General features: G+C 49.4%; 1 protein-coding gene across 1 annotated transcript; it reads right to left on the reverse strand.

Annotated features, from left to right (window-relative positions):
* Positions 1–88: 88 nt before the first annotated feature.
* per3 (period circadian clock 3) lies at positions 89–17,079 on the reverse strand. Its single transcript, XM_036530613.1, has 22 exons — positions 16,913–17,079; positions 16,030–16,116; positions 15,497–15,654; positions 14,082–14,200; positions 12,186–12,387; positions 12,009–12,057; positions 11,138–11,283; positions 10,948–11,026; positions 10,498–10,604; positions 10,244–10,400; positions 8,657–8,765; positions 8,367–8,495; positions 8,068–8,176; positions 7,846–7,981; positions 7,304–7,443; positions 7,020–7,199; positions 6,664–6,921; positions 5,308–6,233; positions 4,559–4,751; positions 3,043–3,223; positions 2,107–2,257; positions 89–1,503 (listed from the first exon to the last, which is right to left on the reverse strand). Exons 1-22 carry the CDS (start codon positions 17,026–17,028, stop codon positions 1,357–1,359), a joined length of 3,879 nt encoding a protein of 1,292 aa, XP_036386506.1. The 5' UTR covers positions 17,029–17,079; the 3' UTR covers positions 89–1,356.
* Between the last annotated feature and the right edge of the window lie 2,035 nt (positions 17,080–19,114).

Here is a 19,114-nt window from a genome sequence, read left to right on the forward strand (position 1 = left end):
CAAAACCACAAGAAAGGACAGGAAACACATTTGCATTTCACTGAGGTGAGCGAACTCAGAACATTTTTTTTTTAATTGGAGATGGTACTGTCTAACGTGTAGTTTCACTGAAACAAAGAGAAACACTTGGCTGGAACTCATCGGAGCGATGAAATATATACGGAGTTCAAGAATTTCCTTACACACTCAGGGAACGTTAAACACATAGAGATGCCAGAGCTTTCCAAAGGAAGGCAAAAGTACAGAGCCAACCGCGTGAACTCGAAAACCACTGGGCGTGTACCTTCAACAGACATGCCGACTGAGGCATTTCACGCAACCCAGCCTTGAAGTTCTTCTTGTAATTACAAACGTTAAAAAGTTAATGTGGATGAAAAAAAAAACACCCAGAGTGCTGCTTTCAGTTCAGCTGGCCCACGACTGATACAAAGAGAATGTGGTGAAAAAGGTGTTGTCCTTTATGAAAGAGGTTCTCCCTCTGTCCCAGAGTCATGTATTTCCATCTTGTGCGTATTCTCCGCTGCGTGTGTGCTGATATGTGGCACCCGTTGGACCTCCTCTCGCAAACACACGCAATCTGCCAGAATGTTCCTACACTGTTACAAAAGCTTGTGCACAAACTATGCACAACTACACTGCAGGAAAGGTTAATGGTCACACCCCCACCCCCAACCCCAACATCAACCCTAGGGCCAAGGGGCTAGAGAGAGCCTCTGATGTACAGAGAGGAAGCTAACAGCACCAGAAAACACCTGACCTGGCCACACCATCCATAGCCTTGCACAGAACTCTCAAAACTGTACAAAAAACACCAACGTAGGAGGCTTAATCAAAAAAATAATATATGTATATATTTATACCATCGTGCTTGAATACAATCTACAAAAGAATATGAAAAAGGAATTTGTGTGTAAATATAAATATACACTGCTGGATGGTTTAAGATTCACAGTTGTGGAGGTCCATCATTTGAAGATATACAGGTGCAGCAGACAAGGAGAGGATAGAGTCATTTCAAATGTCACTCTCTTTGCTGCTCTCTCCATCTCTGGTGTTATATACTTGTAATGTACTTGTACTTGTTATGTACTTATAACTGGCCTTGTTCTTGAACTGGTCAAAAACAAACACTGAGCTGTAGCCAAAACAACGGGTTCAAGTCCTCAAGCGGCATTTCCTGGCGCATATTTGCGTAGTATATGTGTGTTAATGAAAGGTACACAGACAGAAAGGTCCCTCCTCCTTTCTGATGTGCAGAGGGGATCGGGCGGATGGAGTTCCAAGGGGGCCCTGAGAGGCGTGGCCGTTTTGTCCATGTGGCTACACTCCCCTGGAGGTGGGGCTAGGTGTCAGGTGTCAGGTGTCAGGGGCGGGGCTTTCGTCCTCTGGCGGGCTGTTGAGGGGGCAGGACGTGTCGGGTGTCTGCAGGCGTGGAGAGTGCGGAGACTGTGGAGACTGCGGAGGCGACGCGCCGTTGGGCGCAGCACAACAGCCAACACAGCCCTGCAGCACAGGGAAGAAGACCGGGCATGAGACGGGGAGAGGACAGCAACACAGGAGCTCCGCTAACAATCCCTGTCCGAAAGCCACAGTCTGACCTGCGCCGTACATTACACAGACTGTTCAGGCAGACTGTTCTCCATCCCCCCTCCACCCCTCTCCACCCACTCGCTCACTACTGCTATGATTCTTCTTCTTGCCTGTGTAGCAGCAGTGTTGTGTAGCAGAGTGGTTAGGAGCAGTGTTTGTAACCAAAAGGTTGATGGTTCAATTTATCACTGGGGTACTGCTGCTGTACTCTTCGGTAAGGTGCTTAACCCAGAATTGCCTCAGTAAATATCCTGCTGTATAAATGGATAACATGTAAATAATGTAATCTCTGGATAAGGGTGTGTGCTAAATGACAACAATAATGTAATGTAATGTAATGTAGAGAACAGCAACCCTCTAGTGGTAAAGTGCAATTATTAATAATGCCTCTCTGGCAAGCAAACACTCAGTGTATGAGGGATAGAAGGGGTTCCTGGGATGTATTTGTGAGTGGAGGCAGTACCTGCGCGTGTGTGTGTGCGTGCAATGCTGCATGTGTGTAGGTCTGGCACTCACCTGCGTGTCAATCTCCTGGGGCAGTGTGTGCTGCTGGATCCAGGGGTGCACCTCAGCCAGCTCCTCCTTCTGCTCCTGAGTGAACCAGGGCTGCAGCGGCTGCAGGAGGAGGAGCTTCTCCCGGTCCTCCTTCAGAACCTGGGCCTGGTCCCTGCACATACACGCGCACAAACAGATTCAACTGCACAGCCGGGTTAAACAGACACACACACACGTGCGCCCGCACTCACGCACACTAAAGCCGCTTTCTGCACAGGCAAACGTTTGCACAGTGCGCACACACCACAAACGTATTCTCCATACACATGAACACTGCACCGCTGCATGTACTCACAATATACACATAAACTGTACCACCTGATGTGACCTCTCTCTCACACACACACACACACACACACGCACACACACACGCACACACACACACACACGCACACACACACACGCACACACACACACGCACACACACACACGCACACACACACACGCACACACACACACGCACACACACGCACACACACACAAAACTGGACCCACATTTCCTGTATGCTTAAGTCCCGGGAGGAAGAGTCTACGATCAAGACCTCCAATAAACCCCATAAGCCATCCCTTGCCAGGGCCTGCTCCCTCTGTCTATTCTCTCACATTAATATCACCTCGAGAGAGAACTCTCCACTCAGAGGACCGAAAGGGGGTGCTCCGGTAACGGGGCGGCTGAAATCACCTACCTCTGGCAACGCACAGAGCAAAGAGACAACTACCTCGGTGAGTGTGACTGCAGGCACTAACCCTCTCCCCTGTGGAGAGAGACAGCCCAGACATGTGATTCGTCTGCTATGTGGCAGAGTGCAGAGTGACACCGGGAGGTTTGGGGGGGGGGGGGGGGGGGTGAGGAATTGTGTGGGGGGCGCTGCAGCAGCGGAGGGGGGCGCACGGTACCTGGTGTGGATCTGGTAGGTCATCATGACGGGCTCGGGGGTCCGCTGGATCATGGTCCACAGGGAGTCCTCCACGCACTTGTCAAAGCTGGGCCGCTCCAGCGGCTCCTGGCTCTTGCGGGCTTTGCGGGACGTGTCCGATGAGTCGTTGCTGGCAAAGTACTTGCTGCTGTTGCTGCTGCCTGTGGGTAGGAGGCAGACAGAATGAGAGAGTGAGAGAGGGAAGAAGAGGGAGAGAGAGAGAGAAAGGGAAAGGGTAAGAGAGAGAGGGAGGGAAGGAGAAGGAGTCAGAGTGAGGGGGAGAGAAGAGAAAGGGAGGGAGTGGGAGAAAAGGGGGGGAAAGAGAGGGGGGAAAGTGAGAGAGTGAGAGAGAGGGGGGAAGGTGACAAAGAAAGAGAAACAGAGCAAGACAGAGAGAAAGTGTACATATGCATATGTGCCTACTATATGCTTGGGCAGTGTTTACACAATGTATTTCATGCCAAAAAAAAACTATTTAAATCTGAGAGAAATAAGGAGAGGAAGAGAGGGACCAAGAGAGAGGTGGCTTCAGACACGGAGGCCAAGATCCTCAGGCTTTCCACACCATTAATAATGACTGGCAATTGGCTGGCAAGATGAGACACGTCATGTACTGCCAAAGACACTGGCTGTATCAGATCATAAATACATAATCAAATGAGCTGTAACAGATGTAGCAGCAATAGATTGCTGGCTTGCATAGAAAAAAATAAACAGTCCCACATGCACAGGACACAAACAGGACGATCAGGATACAGGATGACTGTACCAATCGACAGATTAAATGCATCAGCTTTTGTTTGCTACTTTTACAACTCTAAATTTAAATTTGGCTCATAAAACACAGGGACAACAATAAAGATATTACTCTCAAAACTCTCCAATGTCTCCACGGGGAAAGTCCATAAGCATACACACCTGTGGGTTTACTAACTTAGGCCAGTTAAACACAGAATTGCATAGTAGCCCTAAACAATGAACTAACGCATGTAAAAATACACATATCTGGTCCTGTCAGGAACCATTTATTTAACAGCACAAAATCAGCAGAGTCCTGTGCCTGGCGAAACAAAAGGAGTGTTACAGTGGAAGACACAAGGTCTGAACCCTCATTTGAGACAGACACATTAAGCAACATCAGGCTCCACCTATACACAGCTCCAGCTCGTTTGCTGCGAAGACCTGGGTTGCGCATCTTCCCTTCCACTAATGTTTCATGACAGAGCAGTAGTGTAAAATAGCGGTAAGGAGCAGGTCTTGTAACCGAAAGGTTGCTCGTTTGATTCCCCACTGGGGCACTGCTGCTGTGCCCTTGGGCCTGCCCAGAATTGCCTCAGTAAATGTCCAGCTCTATAAACGGATATAATAACGTAATGTCACTTTTCACGCTAAGGTGGGACCCTTGCACTGTGACAGAGGGCAGAGTGTGAGGTCCTCGTTTCACGCAGGAATCCCGCACAGGCACACAGGTGTGCAGGCGAGGGCAGCAGGCTTGCCTGTGTGGCTGGTGGAGGTGCCGTTGGAGCCGGAGCCCGAGCCGGAGCCCAGGGAGCCGCCGGACTCCCCAGAGCCGCTGCCGGAGGCGTTGGAGCCGGTGCCGGAGCGGGCGTCCTCGTGCAGCAGCAGGTCCAGCAGCTCGCTGGAGGTAGACTGGGCGTCGTGGTTACCCGACTCGCTGGGCGCGTCCTCCTAGGGGGAGAGAAGAGGAGCAGGCCATCAGGACACTTCCAGCACCGCCGAGTGTCCAGACATTCCACGTTTAGCACGGGTTGCCTTCATGATGTCCCAGTTTACATATTGCATACTACCTTACCGTGTATCTCCATCTTCTGCAAAAGAACGGTACGTTCAAACAGGTTTTTGATGAGAGTGTGAACTACTCCACACAATTAAGAATAATAAAGAATAACTAATCTGAAGAACAAAAATTCTTCTGGCTTCACATGGTGGAAGCACACTATCGAAAAGCTAACTTTGCAACCTTTAGTTTTACCATTTAGCGCGTTATTTTTCAGTCATTTGTACAGGCTGACAACCGAAATCTGATGTGACAATAAAAATGAGACACAGATGTACAATATACCGTTTCCTATTTTGAAAAAGATAGTTCTGGCAGCAAAATATTGTTTCCACACAGTATGGACTTTGCCAAGGCGTGATGATATTGCACGGAGGCTAGCTTTTGATTTCGGTTAGGAGAGGGACACGTGTTAGCGCCCAGGCGCGGGCAGATGGCGCGACTCACCCCCTTGGCGCGCTGCTCGTGCAGACTCTCTGCCCGGCCCACGCTGCTCTGCGGCTCGGCCGGCTTGGGCAGCTCCTCCTGCAGGAGGTTCAGCTGCAGGGGGGAGCTGGAGCGCGAGCTAGAGAAGAGGGCGGGCGGCTGGGTGGCGTCCAGGTCCTCGCCCAGGGAGGAGGGCGGCTTGGGGGAGGAGAGGAACGGCGGGGCGCTCGGGGAGGAAACCAGGTTGGGAGTCTGGGGGGTGTGGGCCATGGGGAAGGGGGCGGGGGCAAAGCCGGCGATGTTGTAAGGCTGGGGGAGGAGGGGAGGGGCTGGGGCCGCCGCTGGGGGCATCCCCTGGGGGTACATGGGGTAGTTGGGGTAGGTGGGGAAGTTGGGCAGGATCAGAGCCATAACGGGCGCCATGTAAGGGCTCATTCCCTGCACCGGCTGCATGGGTTGCATGGGCTGCATGGGTTGTACTGGCTGCATGGGCTGCATGGGTTGTACTGGCTGCATGGGCTGCATGGACTGCATGGGTTGCAGTGGCTGCATGGGTTGTACTGGCTGCATGGGCTGCAAGGTTTGGTCTGGCCTCAGAACGAAGGGAACCCCGCTCTGCTGGCCGGCCGGGTTGAGGAGGGTGCTAGTCATGGGGGCGGAGCCCATCATGTCCCCGCCCACCTGCCCCAGCATGAAGTACGGGTGCTGGAAGGGCATGACCAGGGGTGGCATGAAGCCCACGTCGGACGTCGGCTGCCGCTGGGAGGATTCGGAGGGGGGCCAGGAGGAGTCCAGGGCCACGGGGGTCCGGCGAGGGGGGCGGCAGTTCCCGGGAGGGGAGGCATAGCTGTCCGACGAGCACTGCGGTTTAGGCCGCTTGTGTTTCGGCTTGCCGGTCTTGGACTTGTTCCATCCGCCTGCACTTACCGGCCTCATGGCCTGGTCACCTGAGAGACAAAAAAAAAAAGATTAAAATGGAATCCTCGCTGCAATGGATGTACTTCTGGCATGTATTTACAAACAATTATCACTTTAGTCCTCAGTCTGAATTAGTGAGACTGGTATTGTGCCATTTCATGCAACCTGCCAATTGGTGTGATCAAACACCATGTGCAAGTTTGCATACACTAACTAATGTTTGACCAGAATCAGTCACTACATATATAATATACATAACAATTTGCCAGGAGCGACATAACTTAATATGATGCTATATGTAGTATTATGTTACAGAGTCTCAGCATAAGAAACACATTTAATAGGAAATGTGGTTTGATATACCAGCAAAATTAGCCAAGTCAGCATAATACTCTGGCTGCACTGTACTGTTTGGACTACAAAGCTGTGGGTGAGCTGTAGCGCCCCCTGCCTGCTCACCATGGTGGTGCGAGTGGGCCATGCTGCCGTCGTCCTGCTGCAGGTAGGAGCTGTAGGGGCTCTGCAGGATGCGGTGCCGGAAGCGGTCCACGTACTCCTGCTCCTCCTTCTGCGTGTGCGCTGACAGCACCTCCTTGGTCAGCCCCACCACGCGGAACTCCTCAGGGGCGGCGGCCGAGCTGGGCTGGGGCCGGGGCGGAGGCGGGGCCGGGTCGGCCTGCTCGCTGCCCATCGGGGCGTCCTCCAGCGCCGTCACCTCTGTTTGCAGGAAAGAGGGCGGTGCCGGTGTGACCATTATCCTCTGAGGAACGATGCATCTCATCTGTCTGCGGGCACCGTCTGCAGCAAACGCTTACCAGATTCCGGCTGGGGCACGTGGACGATGGTGCTGCTGTAGCTGCACTGACTGGTGACAGACACCACGCTCATGGCCTTGGTGGACAGGGTGATGTCCGTCAGGGGGGCGCCCACCACCGCCGCCGCAGACTCAGCCGACACCTGGCTGTCCGGGACCCCAGGGGCCACCAGCGCCACCTCTGCAGGAGGGATGAACAAAGAGAAGATGAGGCCCGGCTCATTTACATCTCGCCCGGGCCGCAGGATAATTCGAGTGTCTCTGGGACCGTCCCGCTGTGCTCACCTTCTGTGTGCGCCGTGCCCTCGTGCAGGGCCGCGGGGGTCTTGTCTTCCTCCGACGTGGAGGATGAGGAGGAGGAGGTAGCGATGGACAGGGACTCGCTCTTGCGCTTCAGTGCTGGAACAGTGCAGCTCTCAAGGTACCTGAATACAGACAGCAGCCACCGTGCCTTCAGCTAGGTGTTCCACACTGACCACATTTAAGTTTAAACCAAAGCAAACTCATAACAACATTGCTGTTACACATCCATGCCACTACTGTCTTATTAACTGATTCAGCTGTGATGAATGTCAATTATGTGTCTCGACTGAGGACAGTGGGGTGACCTGAGCTCTATGGGGCTGATATCTTGAAAATCAACATTATTTGTTCAGATGAGCTCAGATCTAAAGCAAAATTTAAGAAAACATTTTCACTTACTGATGATGCCGTGATCAGAAAAGCTACAGTTATAACCTTGTGTGATTCAATGTAAGTATTTTTGCAGCAAGATCACGCAGAACAGGTAAGGACTGAATGGACTGGCGTGGCGGTGCTTTTCTTACCTGATGATGCTGTCCACACAGTTGATCTGCTGGTAGGATGGAACGTGCGGCTGCTTCCTGGACTCCTCGTGGGACTGGCCGTGGTGACCCCTGACCTCCACATTTTGAGCCGGGTGAGGAAGAGGAGCTCTTGGCCCTGTGACAAAGACACAGGATGTCTGAAAGCTCTGAGGTGGCAGGTAACTGCAGATTGAGTCCCTGGCTCACGGGGGGGATGTTTACCTGTGGAGGCCTTCACAATGGGGGTGAGCTTCCTCCGCGAGTCCAGGTAAGCCTGCTGGCCCCAACTCTTTACCTTGTTGACGTCAGCACAAATTTGCTGCAGTGTCATCTACGCACCATATACACACACATACACACACACACATACACTCTTGTCAGAGCCTGTGATCAAATGACATGAAACATTAATGAACCAGCCCAAGGATGTTTACTAAGGCATTGACACAGATACGAGAATCTAAATCTAAACTGAACAGGGGCCGCATGTATACTCCAGGCCACAGGGGGCGCTGTCTCACCGGCTCGCGGTGCGTGTCTTCCCACAGGTTGCCGTTGCTGTCACTGGAGGACGCCACGCTGATGTAGTGCTCGTGGGAGCCGTTGCTGCCCAGGCTGCCGTACCCACTGGAGCCATTGTTGTGGACGGGCTGCGGAGGAGACAGTAACGGGAAATCACGCATTCATCAGTCTGCCCTGTCAGGGATGTCCACAGGCCTTTGTCTGATCATCCACCCAAACCCCTTCCGAGGAGAATGAGTGCAGGAGTCTGGTAAAAACGGCATTTCTGCAGGCCTGTGCAGACACTGACCTGCAGGAAGAGCTTGTAGATCTGCGCCTGCAGCTCCTTGATCTCCTCGTGAATGACCGGCAGGTCCCCTTTGCTCCGCGCTGCAAACACGTCCTCATTGAGAGGGCCACTGCGGGGAATGGAGAGAGAGAAGAGGGTCAGGGGCCCACCTGCTGTAAGGAAGGGGAGGTCTTCAGGCACTGGGGGAAATGCTTTTACACCAGGAGTTGAGTGATTACAACAATCAAATAATCACTGGGACCAGAGATTATGGAACAGCGAGCCTTCAAGAACTCCCAAATGGATGCAGCTATCATTCTGCTGTCAGTGACACAAAGGCTTATATTAATCATAGCTCAAAGCAGAACAACATCTTCTGATTGGATCATACAAGTCAATGCTTCATGGCATGTGGTAGCAAACCGATTATCATAAATGCCCAACCCAACCACCACAAGACCAATGACACAAAAGGGATGGAAAGATTGGATAGTTCAGTGTGTGCCAAGGAAGGACAGCCATATCAGTAAGGGTGGAATCTGTCTGTTCTATTTTAGATGTAATTCCATATACATTTTTTTCCAAACCTGGGAGGGTAGAACACTTGTTAGCTATTAGACACGAGGCAAAATGTTTTGCTGCAAAATCAAATTGCCGTGTAACTCAGAGTACAGCTGTCTAGAATGCAATCCACTTATTTTCCAGAAAGATGATGTCCATAAAATTTTCCTTGCTGTACTTCTGTCTTCTACCCCAGCAGCAGTATTTAATCATTTAGTTCCAACCCACTGTCCCTATTGGACAGTTTGTGTTCAAGTCGTGACAACATTCATCTAAGTACCACAGACAAATGGAAATTTCACACATCCTGTTAACACCATCGTGTACTGACAAACATAAATATCGTTAGTGATACATTCCACATCAGCAACAGCCCCGTTAAATTACTGATGATGGAAATGTTTACCATCTCTTTGCAGAAATAAGTCTAGTAAGCAGGAAACTCTGAACTGTACGGTATAACATTAATATTACATAAACAAAGATGTCTCAAAACCTAGCTTGTTAGCTAGCTTGTTCACTGGCTAGCTAGCAAATCTAGCAGCACCATCGGATAATGTTGCTACAGTTTCATGTAGTCAAATATTACATTACGGTATTCCTTTTTACTTTATGCAGCTGCACTAAGCGGCTAACCTTACGTTAATCAATCAATGATTGACTGGTTTTATAAAAATAGACATGGCACTCAAACCTGCGATACATCATAAATATTGGCACAACAAGGGGTTTCAAATATGAATAAAGGAAACAGAAAGAACAGAAAGAACAGAAAGAACAGAAAGAACGCATTATTTCTCGGGGTGAATATCATTTTGTGATAACGTGAGTAGTAAACCACTCGTGAATCACTTCATGAAATGTATCGTATTGCAAGCTGAGCATATCGTCTTATGCCTTTGAGTGATTCCATGGTGTTCATATCCATTCAGGATGTTACTTTGACAAAGATAGTTTTAAGCAAATTATTCGACTTCCAACCACTGGAGAATCTTTCCCAAAACCCTTCCGATTCGGGGTGCTGGGAGTGGCGGGACAGGGACTCACGTGCGGACTTTGTGCCTGCCGATGATGAAGGCCACCTTGCGACTCCACGGGTTGATGAAGCTGGACCAGCTGGTGTCCAGTGTGATGTAGTCCCCGTTTTGACAGCGGAAGCGGATCGGGGAGTGCTCGAACGGAGGCTGGCCCGCATACTTCAGAACTGCAGGGAGAGAGAGAGAGAGAGAATGGTAAAGCTCAACACACTTCATGAGTCTCACAACTCTGAGCATGCGAGATCCGGCGTTTGGCAGACGCACTTTTGCGATGCATGGCCAGCATCAGTGTGCGGTCCTCGGGGTGCAGGCAGGTCAGCACTGAGGTTCCAATCAAGTCCTGAGGGAGGTATCCCAGCAAAGGCACAGCACTGCAGACACACAGAAAACAATTTAAACTCAATTTAAACACACCAGAAACCTACAGTAGATCTCTCTTTAAACACAGCGACAGAAAAATATGACTTTGATGCTGCGTTAGAAGCAGACAATAGAAATCACTGTATGGAAAGTAGAGGGAATCAAATGCTCAAACTTTCAGCACCACCTAAGTCGAGCTTTAGCATTAAAGCAGGTGTGAGGACTGCAGAACCTCTTTAAAAAATGGGGTGTATGGTGAAGGAGGGATTTAGAAAGAGCTGTTTTAGGACAGTGGACAGTTGCTTTCCCTGGGTTCCACTCTGACAGCATGCTGGCCCGGTCACCGGTACTCACCGGTCATCCACCTCCAGGAAGACGCAGCCTGGGGAATGTGTGGTGGTGAAGATGCGTTTGTCCATGGGGATCCGAGGGGCTGCGAGGGAGAGAGAGAGAGGCACGGGGAATGCTTCAGCACCACAGAGGACCAGAGCACAGAGCCATCCCGAGCAGGTGAAGGGAGGGGCAGGAGTGTCCATCGGTTTACCTTCGTATCCCGAGATGATTCTCTCGGCCAGCGCCAGGCAGCAGGGCTGCTCCTCCTCCCCACCCACCACCCCCTGCACCTTCAGCAGGTAGGGCGCGATGCGGAACGGGTTATACCGCAGCTCCCCATCCCGGTCCTTCCCGCCCCTGCAAACAGCATCAGGCCCTTCACTCAGAAACACATATATATGTGTACTTTGTGTAAATTAAAGACAGAGCCTGTGCTGGCTAATGGTTCATTTGCATTTTGAATTACCAGCACTCTATCATTAAATGTACAACACACCACAAAAGGCAAAATGGCTGAATAATAAAAGCATTTGATTTGCTTCACATAGTAAAAATGCTTACTTAGCTTACTAAGTAAAAATGCTTACTAGACTTAAGTCTGGTCTGAGGGAATGAGGTATTTCATATTGTGGCTACAAAAGCATACTCAGATTTGTTGAACCAAATGCATAACTATAGCACTGTGCTCTGCTCTAATGTACTTAACAGAAGCAGAAGTCTGAACCCCCCCCCCCCCCCCCCCCCCCCCCCTCCCTCTTTTATAGACGTCATTAGTATCCCACGTGTCTCTCATAATCTCCACTTGGCTCCAATGTTGGGAAAAGCCACCATCCATCATGTGAAATGGTGGAGTATTCAGCTGACCCCACGCACTGACTGCGGATTTATTTCAAAGAGAAATGCTGCCCTCGGTGAGAGTGCAGAGGAATTTCAATAAGGAGATCTTATGCAGCGTAAGGGCACAGTTAACCTCGTGGTCACACCGGCAGAGGTGGCTCTGAATTTTTTTCCCCCGTTTCTTGCCGGCTCAGCGCTTTCTACAGCTGCGAGACTTGTTGGAGACTTCATTGAAGCAGCCTCACCTGATCCTGCAGAAGAAAGACTTGACCTGGGAGCATTCGAACAAAACGCCTGCTGCGGACACAAAAAAGAGGCAATTAGAAGGTTCGCCAGCGTGGTACATCATGCGCTTCTGCCCTGAGGCCAGTTCTCACTCCATAACCACCCTCTTCCCTCCAGCCTGCGGACCCTGTTCTCACCGCTGTCAGAGCCCACGTTCCAGGGGGGCAGGTGCGGCTGGGCCGTGTGGGAGTAGAAGACGTTGACGTCCTGGTGGTACAGCAGCTCCACGAACTTGACCGAGTCCAGGAACTTGCGCTTGCAGTTGAGAATGCAGGAGGCCTGCTCGGACACGTACAGGACCCGTCCGCTGGTCAGGGAGAACACCACCACGAACGTGTCCTGGGAAAAAATGCACGCGGTTTCACAAATTTGTCCCTTTTCACTGTTCAGTTTCTGAGCACCGGAACAGTCCCTGGGTTTTACGATCATGGCCAGACCGCGATGCTTATTTTTATCAGTCTGACCCAACCGATACCCAGATACACCAGCTGGACAACAACATCAATTTGCATTTCATTCATCATTGCACAGGAACTAAAAGTGACTTCATTCACGACAGCATGTGTTACAGAACGCTGAACATGGTGAAACTGCACTTCAAAGATAATGTACAATGTGCTCTGCAAGTCTTTACACAAACCAAGCCCCGCAGTGCAGAAGCTTTTCAGGCACAAAAAGCAGCACTTCAACAGTGGATTCTAGTGTCTGCTCTGCAAAGAGCCCAAGGAAATTCAATAAAACAAATCTGATTAACCATCTTAAGACACAAGTACGCCACTTCATTGACCTTCCTACAAATGCCAGAAAAATGGCACCGGTGTCCCCAGCACAGAAAACAGCAAATGGCTGTCTAAGCAGCCATCATTTCAGTGTTCTATAAATTAGATCACGATCATCTAAAGGACAAGAGAGATTCATTATGTTAGATGCCCAGCTAGTTTTCCATTGCAGAATGATTTGAGTTTTTGTCATCTTACTGCATTCACAGAACCCTGCAGTCTTTCCTCAATGTTAAGCTTTTAGATCAGTACCATATTGCCCCTTCATTTTCAGATGACTTTTCAAGAGACACCTTCACAACACAGATTGGAGTCTATTCTCTCTAATCGCAGCTGATAAACAGTCTTCATTTTGTAGAATGTTTTTTTTTTTTTAACATGCCCCAGAGGTTCGTGGCTCCAACAGCGTCAGGGCCGTATCAGTGCATTACACAGTTCTGAGAAATTAAACTGCTGGAATCAACAGATGTTGGCTTGTTTACTGATACATGCATTCAAATAAACTGCTAAGGGAATGCCACAAAATAAATAAATGGCATTCAGTAATAAGTACAATACTTTAGCCACATAGTATTGTATTATATTTGGTTAGTCTAATTTCAATTATGTTTGATATCTGCTTGCTAGTACTGCTTAAGTAGATATAATTTAATGAATGTGTTATGAAACTTTGAGAAATAGGGAGCCGTAAGAGCACACTATGCAAATATTTGAGTCTGCAGCTTAATTAAATTTGTTGCACTCCCTCAGTTGCTTGGCTCTGTCTGGCAGGAAGAACTGATCATTTAATATTTGAGATAGAAAATAACTTCCTGAATCACTGGTATTTGCAGCAGAACTGGCAGAGACAGTTAAGCAAACATGGGAAATTGGTATTGAGCATCGGTGCACAGCTACCGATAAACCAGACAATATACTCTCTAAACACGCAAAAACATGAATAATAAGTGAAAGTGAAAAGGAAAACAAAAGGAACAATAACAGCTACAACAGAACACTTGTAACTTGCTCACCTGTATTTAACACAGCCAAAGTCAAATTGCCCCCCACATATAAGAGATAGTCAATGGCAAAAAATTAACCTCAGCCTCACCCTAATGAGGACAAACACCTTTATTTCTCTTAATAAGGAGTTTATTGACTATATCAGTTAAACAACAGACCGTCTCTTGTCCTTTTTACTACATTAGTAAAGTGTGGCTCTTCACATGGGAAAGCAGTCAGGGGGTATGAGGCGAGGCCGTGGAGATTTACCGTGTTTTTAAGAGTGTGCTCTGAGGTGATGCTCTCCAGCTCCTCCAGGGTGCAGACTGTGGTTTCTTTTCGCTTCTCCAGCCCGTTGCTCATCAACAGCTTGTAGTATTCGCTATTAGCTACAGAGGGCGCCAAAGACACAAACTGTTAAACAGCAATAAATTTGCCAATAGGACCAATGTAACCATGAGAGTAACTGGGTATGTTTTAGTTATTCCACAACTCTTTTCCTATTATTTATAGAAAAGGGAAAATAAAGTCGGGAATGATGATGTGTGCTAGACTCTACTGTCCCCAGTAGAGAAGTTATGAACTTAGAACCACAGGTATCTCTTGGCCTTCCGTAGAGAATATAGACAAAGCAAGTCAAAGGAGTTTTCAGGAAAGGCTTCCACTGAAAATGTACTGTTGTGCAAGACAGACAGGAAGCTTAATCAGTTGCAACAAGTTTCAGAGCATCAAAACAACAGCAAAAAAAATTACAGGTCAGAAAGTCATTAACCCTATGATTTCTTTTTGGCAATGCACCTTTCAACACTGGTAGACTTGAAATTTGCCCTTAAAATTCAAACACAAAGCAAATGTAAATGGAAAAAAACAACCAGTCCAGTACACAGACTACAAAGCACTGTATTTTTTCTGGAAATATACAGGTAAAAGGTTACAGGGCACATTTTTGGTTAAATTTTGATGTCAAGCAAGTTTAGCAAAAAACAAACATCCATCATGCAGTGCGTTTATGGTTTTAAATAAACAGCTGACCACAGGAAGCAAAAATGTCATCTTGCTGAGGTCTAACAGGCTTTTTTAAAATTGAAGGGAAACATTCTGGCACCCTGCAATTCTGCAAACGACAACAAAAAAAGCTTTCCTGTGTTTCTTTATGGTGCCCTGCAGCAGATTGTCATGGAAACTTGAAATAAAACCAAGGGGAACGAGGGACGGGCTTTTGTCTGGAGGTGTCTGGTAGAATCACAGGCCCAATTATCCAGCTTTCCTACTCTCTCCTCAGCCTCTAAGTCAACACACAGAAGTAAGTTTCTGTGTTCTTGGCAATACAAATTAAAACGCTGCATTCCTGCAGCTAGACCTCTGAGGGAGCTACATTACATAACTAAGCTCCTCTGCTCACCACACAAAAAACCAGAGCAAAACAAAGTCGGACTCTGCAGAGGTAATTACTCTACACCTCCCACAACAAAGTCCTTACAGGCCCTCTTAGGTCTTCTGTACAGCTGCACCCACTTGCACCCAAGTAACATGAAAGGGGTTTTTCCCCCCCTTTTCATATACAGTGCACTCTGATTGGTCTTGTCACCATGAACGAGCCAATCACCGATTAGCGCACTGGGACAGCGCAGTACGGTGCACCTAAGCCGTTCTTCTGGCAGCTCTGATCTCCTGCAGGGACCTACCCTGTACTTGTTTGACGCAGTTGAGTGCGTAATTGAGGGCCTCCACCGTGCTGGCCTTGCTGCGGCTCTTCTTCTCGGACGGCAGCCTCTTCTTCATCTCCTGCACGGTCTGCATCATCTCCCTGTGCGTCCGGTCCCTCTCCCGCTCCTGCTGGTCGCTGCGTGGGACAACGGCCTGGTCAGCGTCTGAGGTCACGGCCCAGGTCCTGCCTCTACCTCATTACTCAAAACCACGCGAGCGCGTGGAGCTGCAGTGCGTAACCTGTGCCCCCTGCTGGCAAAGGCGGGCAGCCCATCTGACAAGGTGCTGTGGAAGGAGGTGGAGGTGGAGGTGCCTGACATAACAGAGCTGAGCTTGCAAACAGCGGCTGAGTTGTTTCCAAGCTGCCTTGTGAGCAATAACACAAAAGGTATATCTATGGTGGAGCTGTGGGAACTGGCTGTGTGTGCGGCCCATATGCTACACGCCAAGAAATGCCACCTCTGTGGGCTTGTGGAGCCCGCCGAAATGACCGACACCACGGGAGACTCACCTGCCGCTGCCCTCGGTGCGGTGCGCCCCCTCCCCCAACCGGCCGCTGTGGAGGCTGCAGGAGGAAGATCCCGCCAGGAACTTGGAGCTGCGGGGAAGGGGTGGAGAAAGGGTTGGGGAAAACAGCCACCGTTTTTGCATAAAATAACACCGCGGCTCATCCCGGCCTGCGCTGGAATTTTTGTTATTACAAACCAATGCACGCTGCTGATGGCATCTTACGTAAGAGCAGACAGCTGATACCGCACACGAGAATGTCATCCTAGACCAGATAACAAGTCTACGGCCAGTGTGTGGCAGATGGCTCTCTCTGCTATTTTTGATTACAAGTCGATTACATGCTACGAACAAAATATTTCTGTTTACTCAAGTGGTGACCCTAACTGTGGACATACTCAAATAAAGTGCACAGGCACAAAACACAGGCATCAACAAAATCTGCACCTACGTTTCCGCAAAAACAGATGTTACCCCTTTTTTCCATAAAGTGCATTTGCAGGTGTTTTTTTAAAAAAACACCAGTGGTTTTCCTGTCAATTACCAGTCAACATGCACAGAGATGGAGTATGCAATGAACTGCACCATCTGGAGCATATCTATACATACACAAAGTACAATAAATCCCAAAGAGGGTGTCCAGCTGGACCTCAGAGGCAACCACCATGCAAATGGACCTTTCAAGGCCTGTTTGCTCCTGGTGTTCAACCAAACACTATCCCTGGGTTTCGTTTTTTCCCAAGTGCCTTTTCAGCTGCCTCACGGCAGCACATATTTCCTCCACAGTATTACTTTGTGCACTGTAAGTGCTCAAATTGGAAGCAGCAGCAGGACAGGTAACTTGGTTGATGGGCGCAGTGCCCGGGAGCGGGCACCTGTGCGGGTACCTCTTGGTGCTGCCCGAGCCCGTGGTGCTCCGGGAGCTGCGGTTGGTGGAGGACGAGCGCCCGCAGGAGTCCATGGCGCAGTCGTTGCCGCTGCTGGAGTCGTGGCCGCTGTTCATATCCACGTCGTCCTGGCCCTGCTCACCGACGCAGGGCTCCCCGCCACTCTCCTCACCCCCACGCGTCCCAGCTGGGGTCTCAACCCGGCCCCCTCCCTCCTCCCCCTCGCCCTCCTCCTCCCCAGACCCTGACCCGGATCCAGACCCCGACCCGGACTCAGTCCCCGCCGGGCCCAGCTGTCCCGACACCTCCTCCGCAGCCCTGTCCCCCTCCCCAGTCCCGGAGGAGGCGGCTGCCTCGTCCTCTCCCTCCGGGAAACCGCTGCTCCCCGGCATCTCTGCCGCCAGGCGCTCAGCCGAACGAACAGTCCTGCCCCCCCCCGCGTCCCGCTCGCCCCTCTCAGTGCTCAGCAGCGCTCCTCAGCGATGCAGAATCCCGCTGGCGTCCGGTCTGTTCCATGATGTACATCGGTTGTAGCACCTCTCGTATGGACACTGCCTCCTCTGGGCCCTGCAAGACAAGAGCAAAAGCCTTAAGAAGTGCCAACAACATCTCACCCGTCCACCTCTCATCACCAGCCTTTCGCTGCGAGGCAACTGCGAGCTCAGAGCAGCGAGTCCCACGATCACACTCACCACTCCGCAACCTCTCAGAATTATTCAAGTGCTAGAAGATAAGAGCCTAATGGCGCATCACAAAGATTACGTAACAGGCTTCACTATTCTGGGACGTCCGTTATGCCCGAGCCAGAAGGTTCACATTAAGCATGAATGAGTCGGAGATATCTATAGCCTGCCGTTCATTCATTAGCCAATCAATGAATTCACACAGTGCTTTATCTAACTGGCACAATGGTCTCAGGTAAGCGCCTCAAACTAGGACACGGCTGTCCAGGTATTATACAGCACAGATGTCTCAGTGCTTTCGTACACTGCTCCACAATAGACAGGTCACCACACAACTGAAATGTCTGAAAGAGATCTTAAAATGTGTTATAGAGGTATCACTAGCAGAGATGAATAATTCCACTGAATAGTCCCTTCTCAACACCTTTTAGTCTTGGACTACAGACAATGACCACCTCTTGATTTTTGACAGCTGAATTAAATACACAGAAAATTCAACATGCACAATAAGAAATAAATTCATGCTTTTGTGATGGATGTCAGAGATAAATTAAGACCAGATTTTCATAGCTAAATTTGCCCATCAATGTACACTTGATCCAACAAATGAGACAAAGCAGTACTCTAAAGCCCGGCATCCGCTTTGCCGGCCCACATTTCGGTCCTCTCCTATTGAACTATCTAATTCATTCATTCCTAAACGACCACAGGAATACGCGCCTCCATACCCCAGCATCTGATAACAAGGCCACGAGTACTCCAGGCTGCTTGGCTTTATTTAGTAACACAAATCAATGTCGTTTGGCAATTCAACGGATGTGCAGGAGAGCAGGCCTCTCGCCCAAACTGCTACGGAGACTGAACCGAGACGAGCGCTAAAGGCTAATGGAAACTGGAGAGAGCCGTAAGTGTCACCCTCACAGCGTAATTGCAGTTCAAACTCTCTATTTCCAAAGCCCTCTACCCCATTCTGGAGTAACTGTCTGATTGCCAAGGCAAGCACCCAGAAGAAAGAAGGTTCATGTGACATCACTTCACACACAGTGGGCGCAAACACTGGAGCCCACTTATCATATCTAGTCAATGTTTTCATGCCCTGACCACAAAACGAGGTCAAGAAGATCACACTGATGTCAAATGAGGAGCAGAAACATTCCTGTATGCTGCCTCTTAACTCAAAACCAACTCTACAATGTGGAACCTTGTACATGTGCACAAGACACCAAAAAAAAGTTATAATAATGACCTTTTAGTCTGACAACTTTTTAGTCTCAAATTTCCAATACAAAAGATTTCACCTTTCTAAACTGTTCTATTGCACTGTGGACCCAAAGAACTAAGTAGCTTTTGGCCTCTCACTTGCACTTATTCGTACAGGTTTCAATTAAATTACCTAGTTATGATCCTGCTGGTAATCAGTTATGCACATGGAGTGCACTGTCCCCTTAAACCACAGCTTTGTGCAAAATGATTGACGTCTGCATCCTGTGTGCCAAACTGGGTCATTATTACCTTCTGT

Source organism: Megalops cyprinoides, chromosome 6, assembly GCF_013368585.1.
Source record: "Megalops cyprinoides isolate fMegCyp1 chromosome 6, fMegCyp1.pri, whole genome shotgun sequence".
Taxonomy (NCBI): Eukaryota; Metazoa; Chordata; class Actinopteri; order Elopiformes; family Megalopidae; genus Megalops; species Megalops cyprinoides.

What these genes read in the sequence shown, in the direction of transcription:
- per3 (XM_036530613.1), bottom strand. Translation starts at nt 17,028, where the DNA reads ATGAACAGCGGCCACGACTCCAGCAGCGGCAACGACTGCGCCATGGAC. An exon ending in CGCACCGAGGGCAGCGGCAG is followed by an intron (nt 15,655 to 16,029) that starts GTGAGTCTCCCG and finishes TGTCCCACGCAG; the next exon opens with CGACCAGCAGGAGCGGGAGA. An exon ending in TTCCTGGAGGTGGATGACCG is followed by an intron (nt 10,605 to 10,947) that starts GTGAGTACCGGT and finishes GTGTGTCTGCAG; the next exon opens with TGCTGTGCCTTTGCTGGGAT.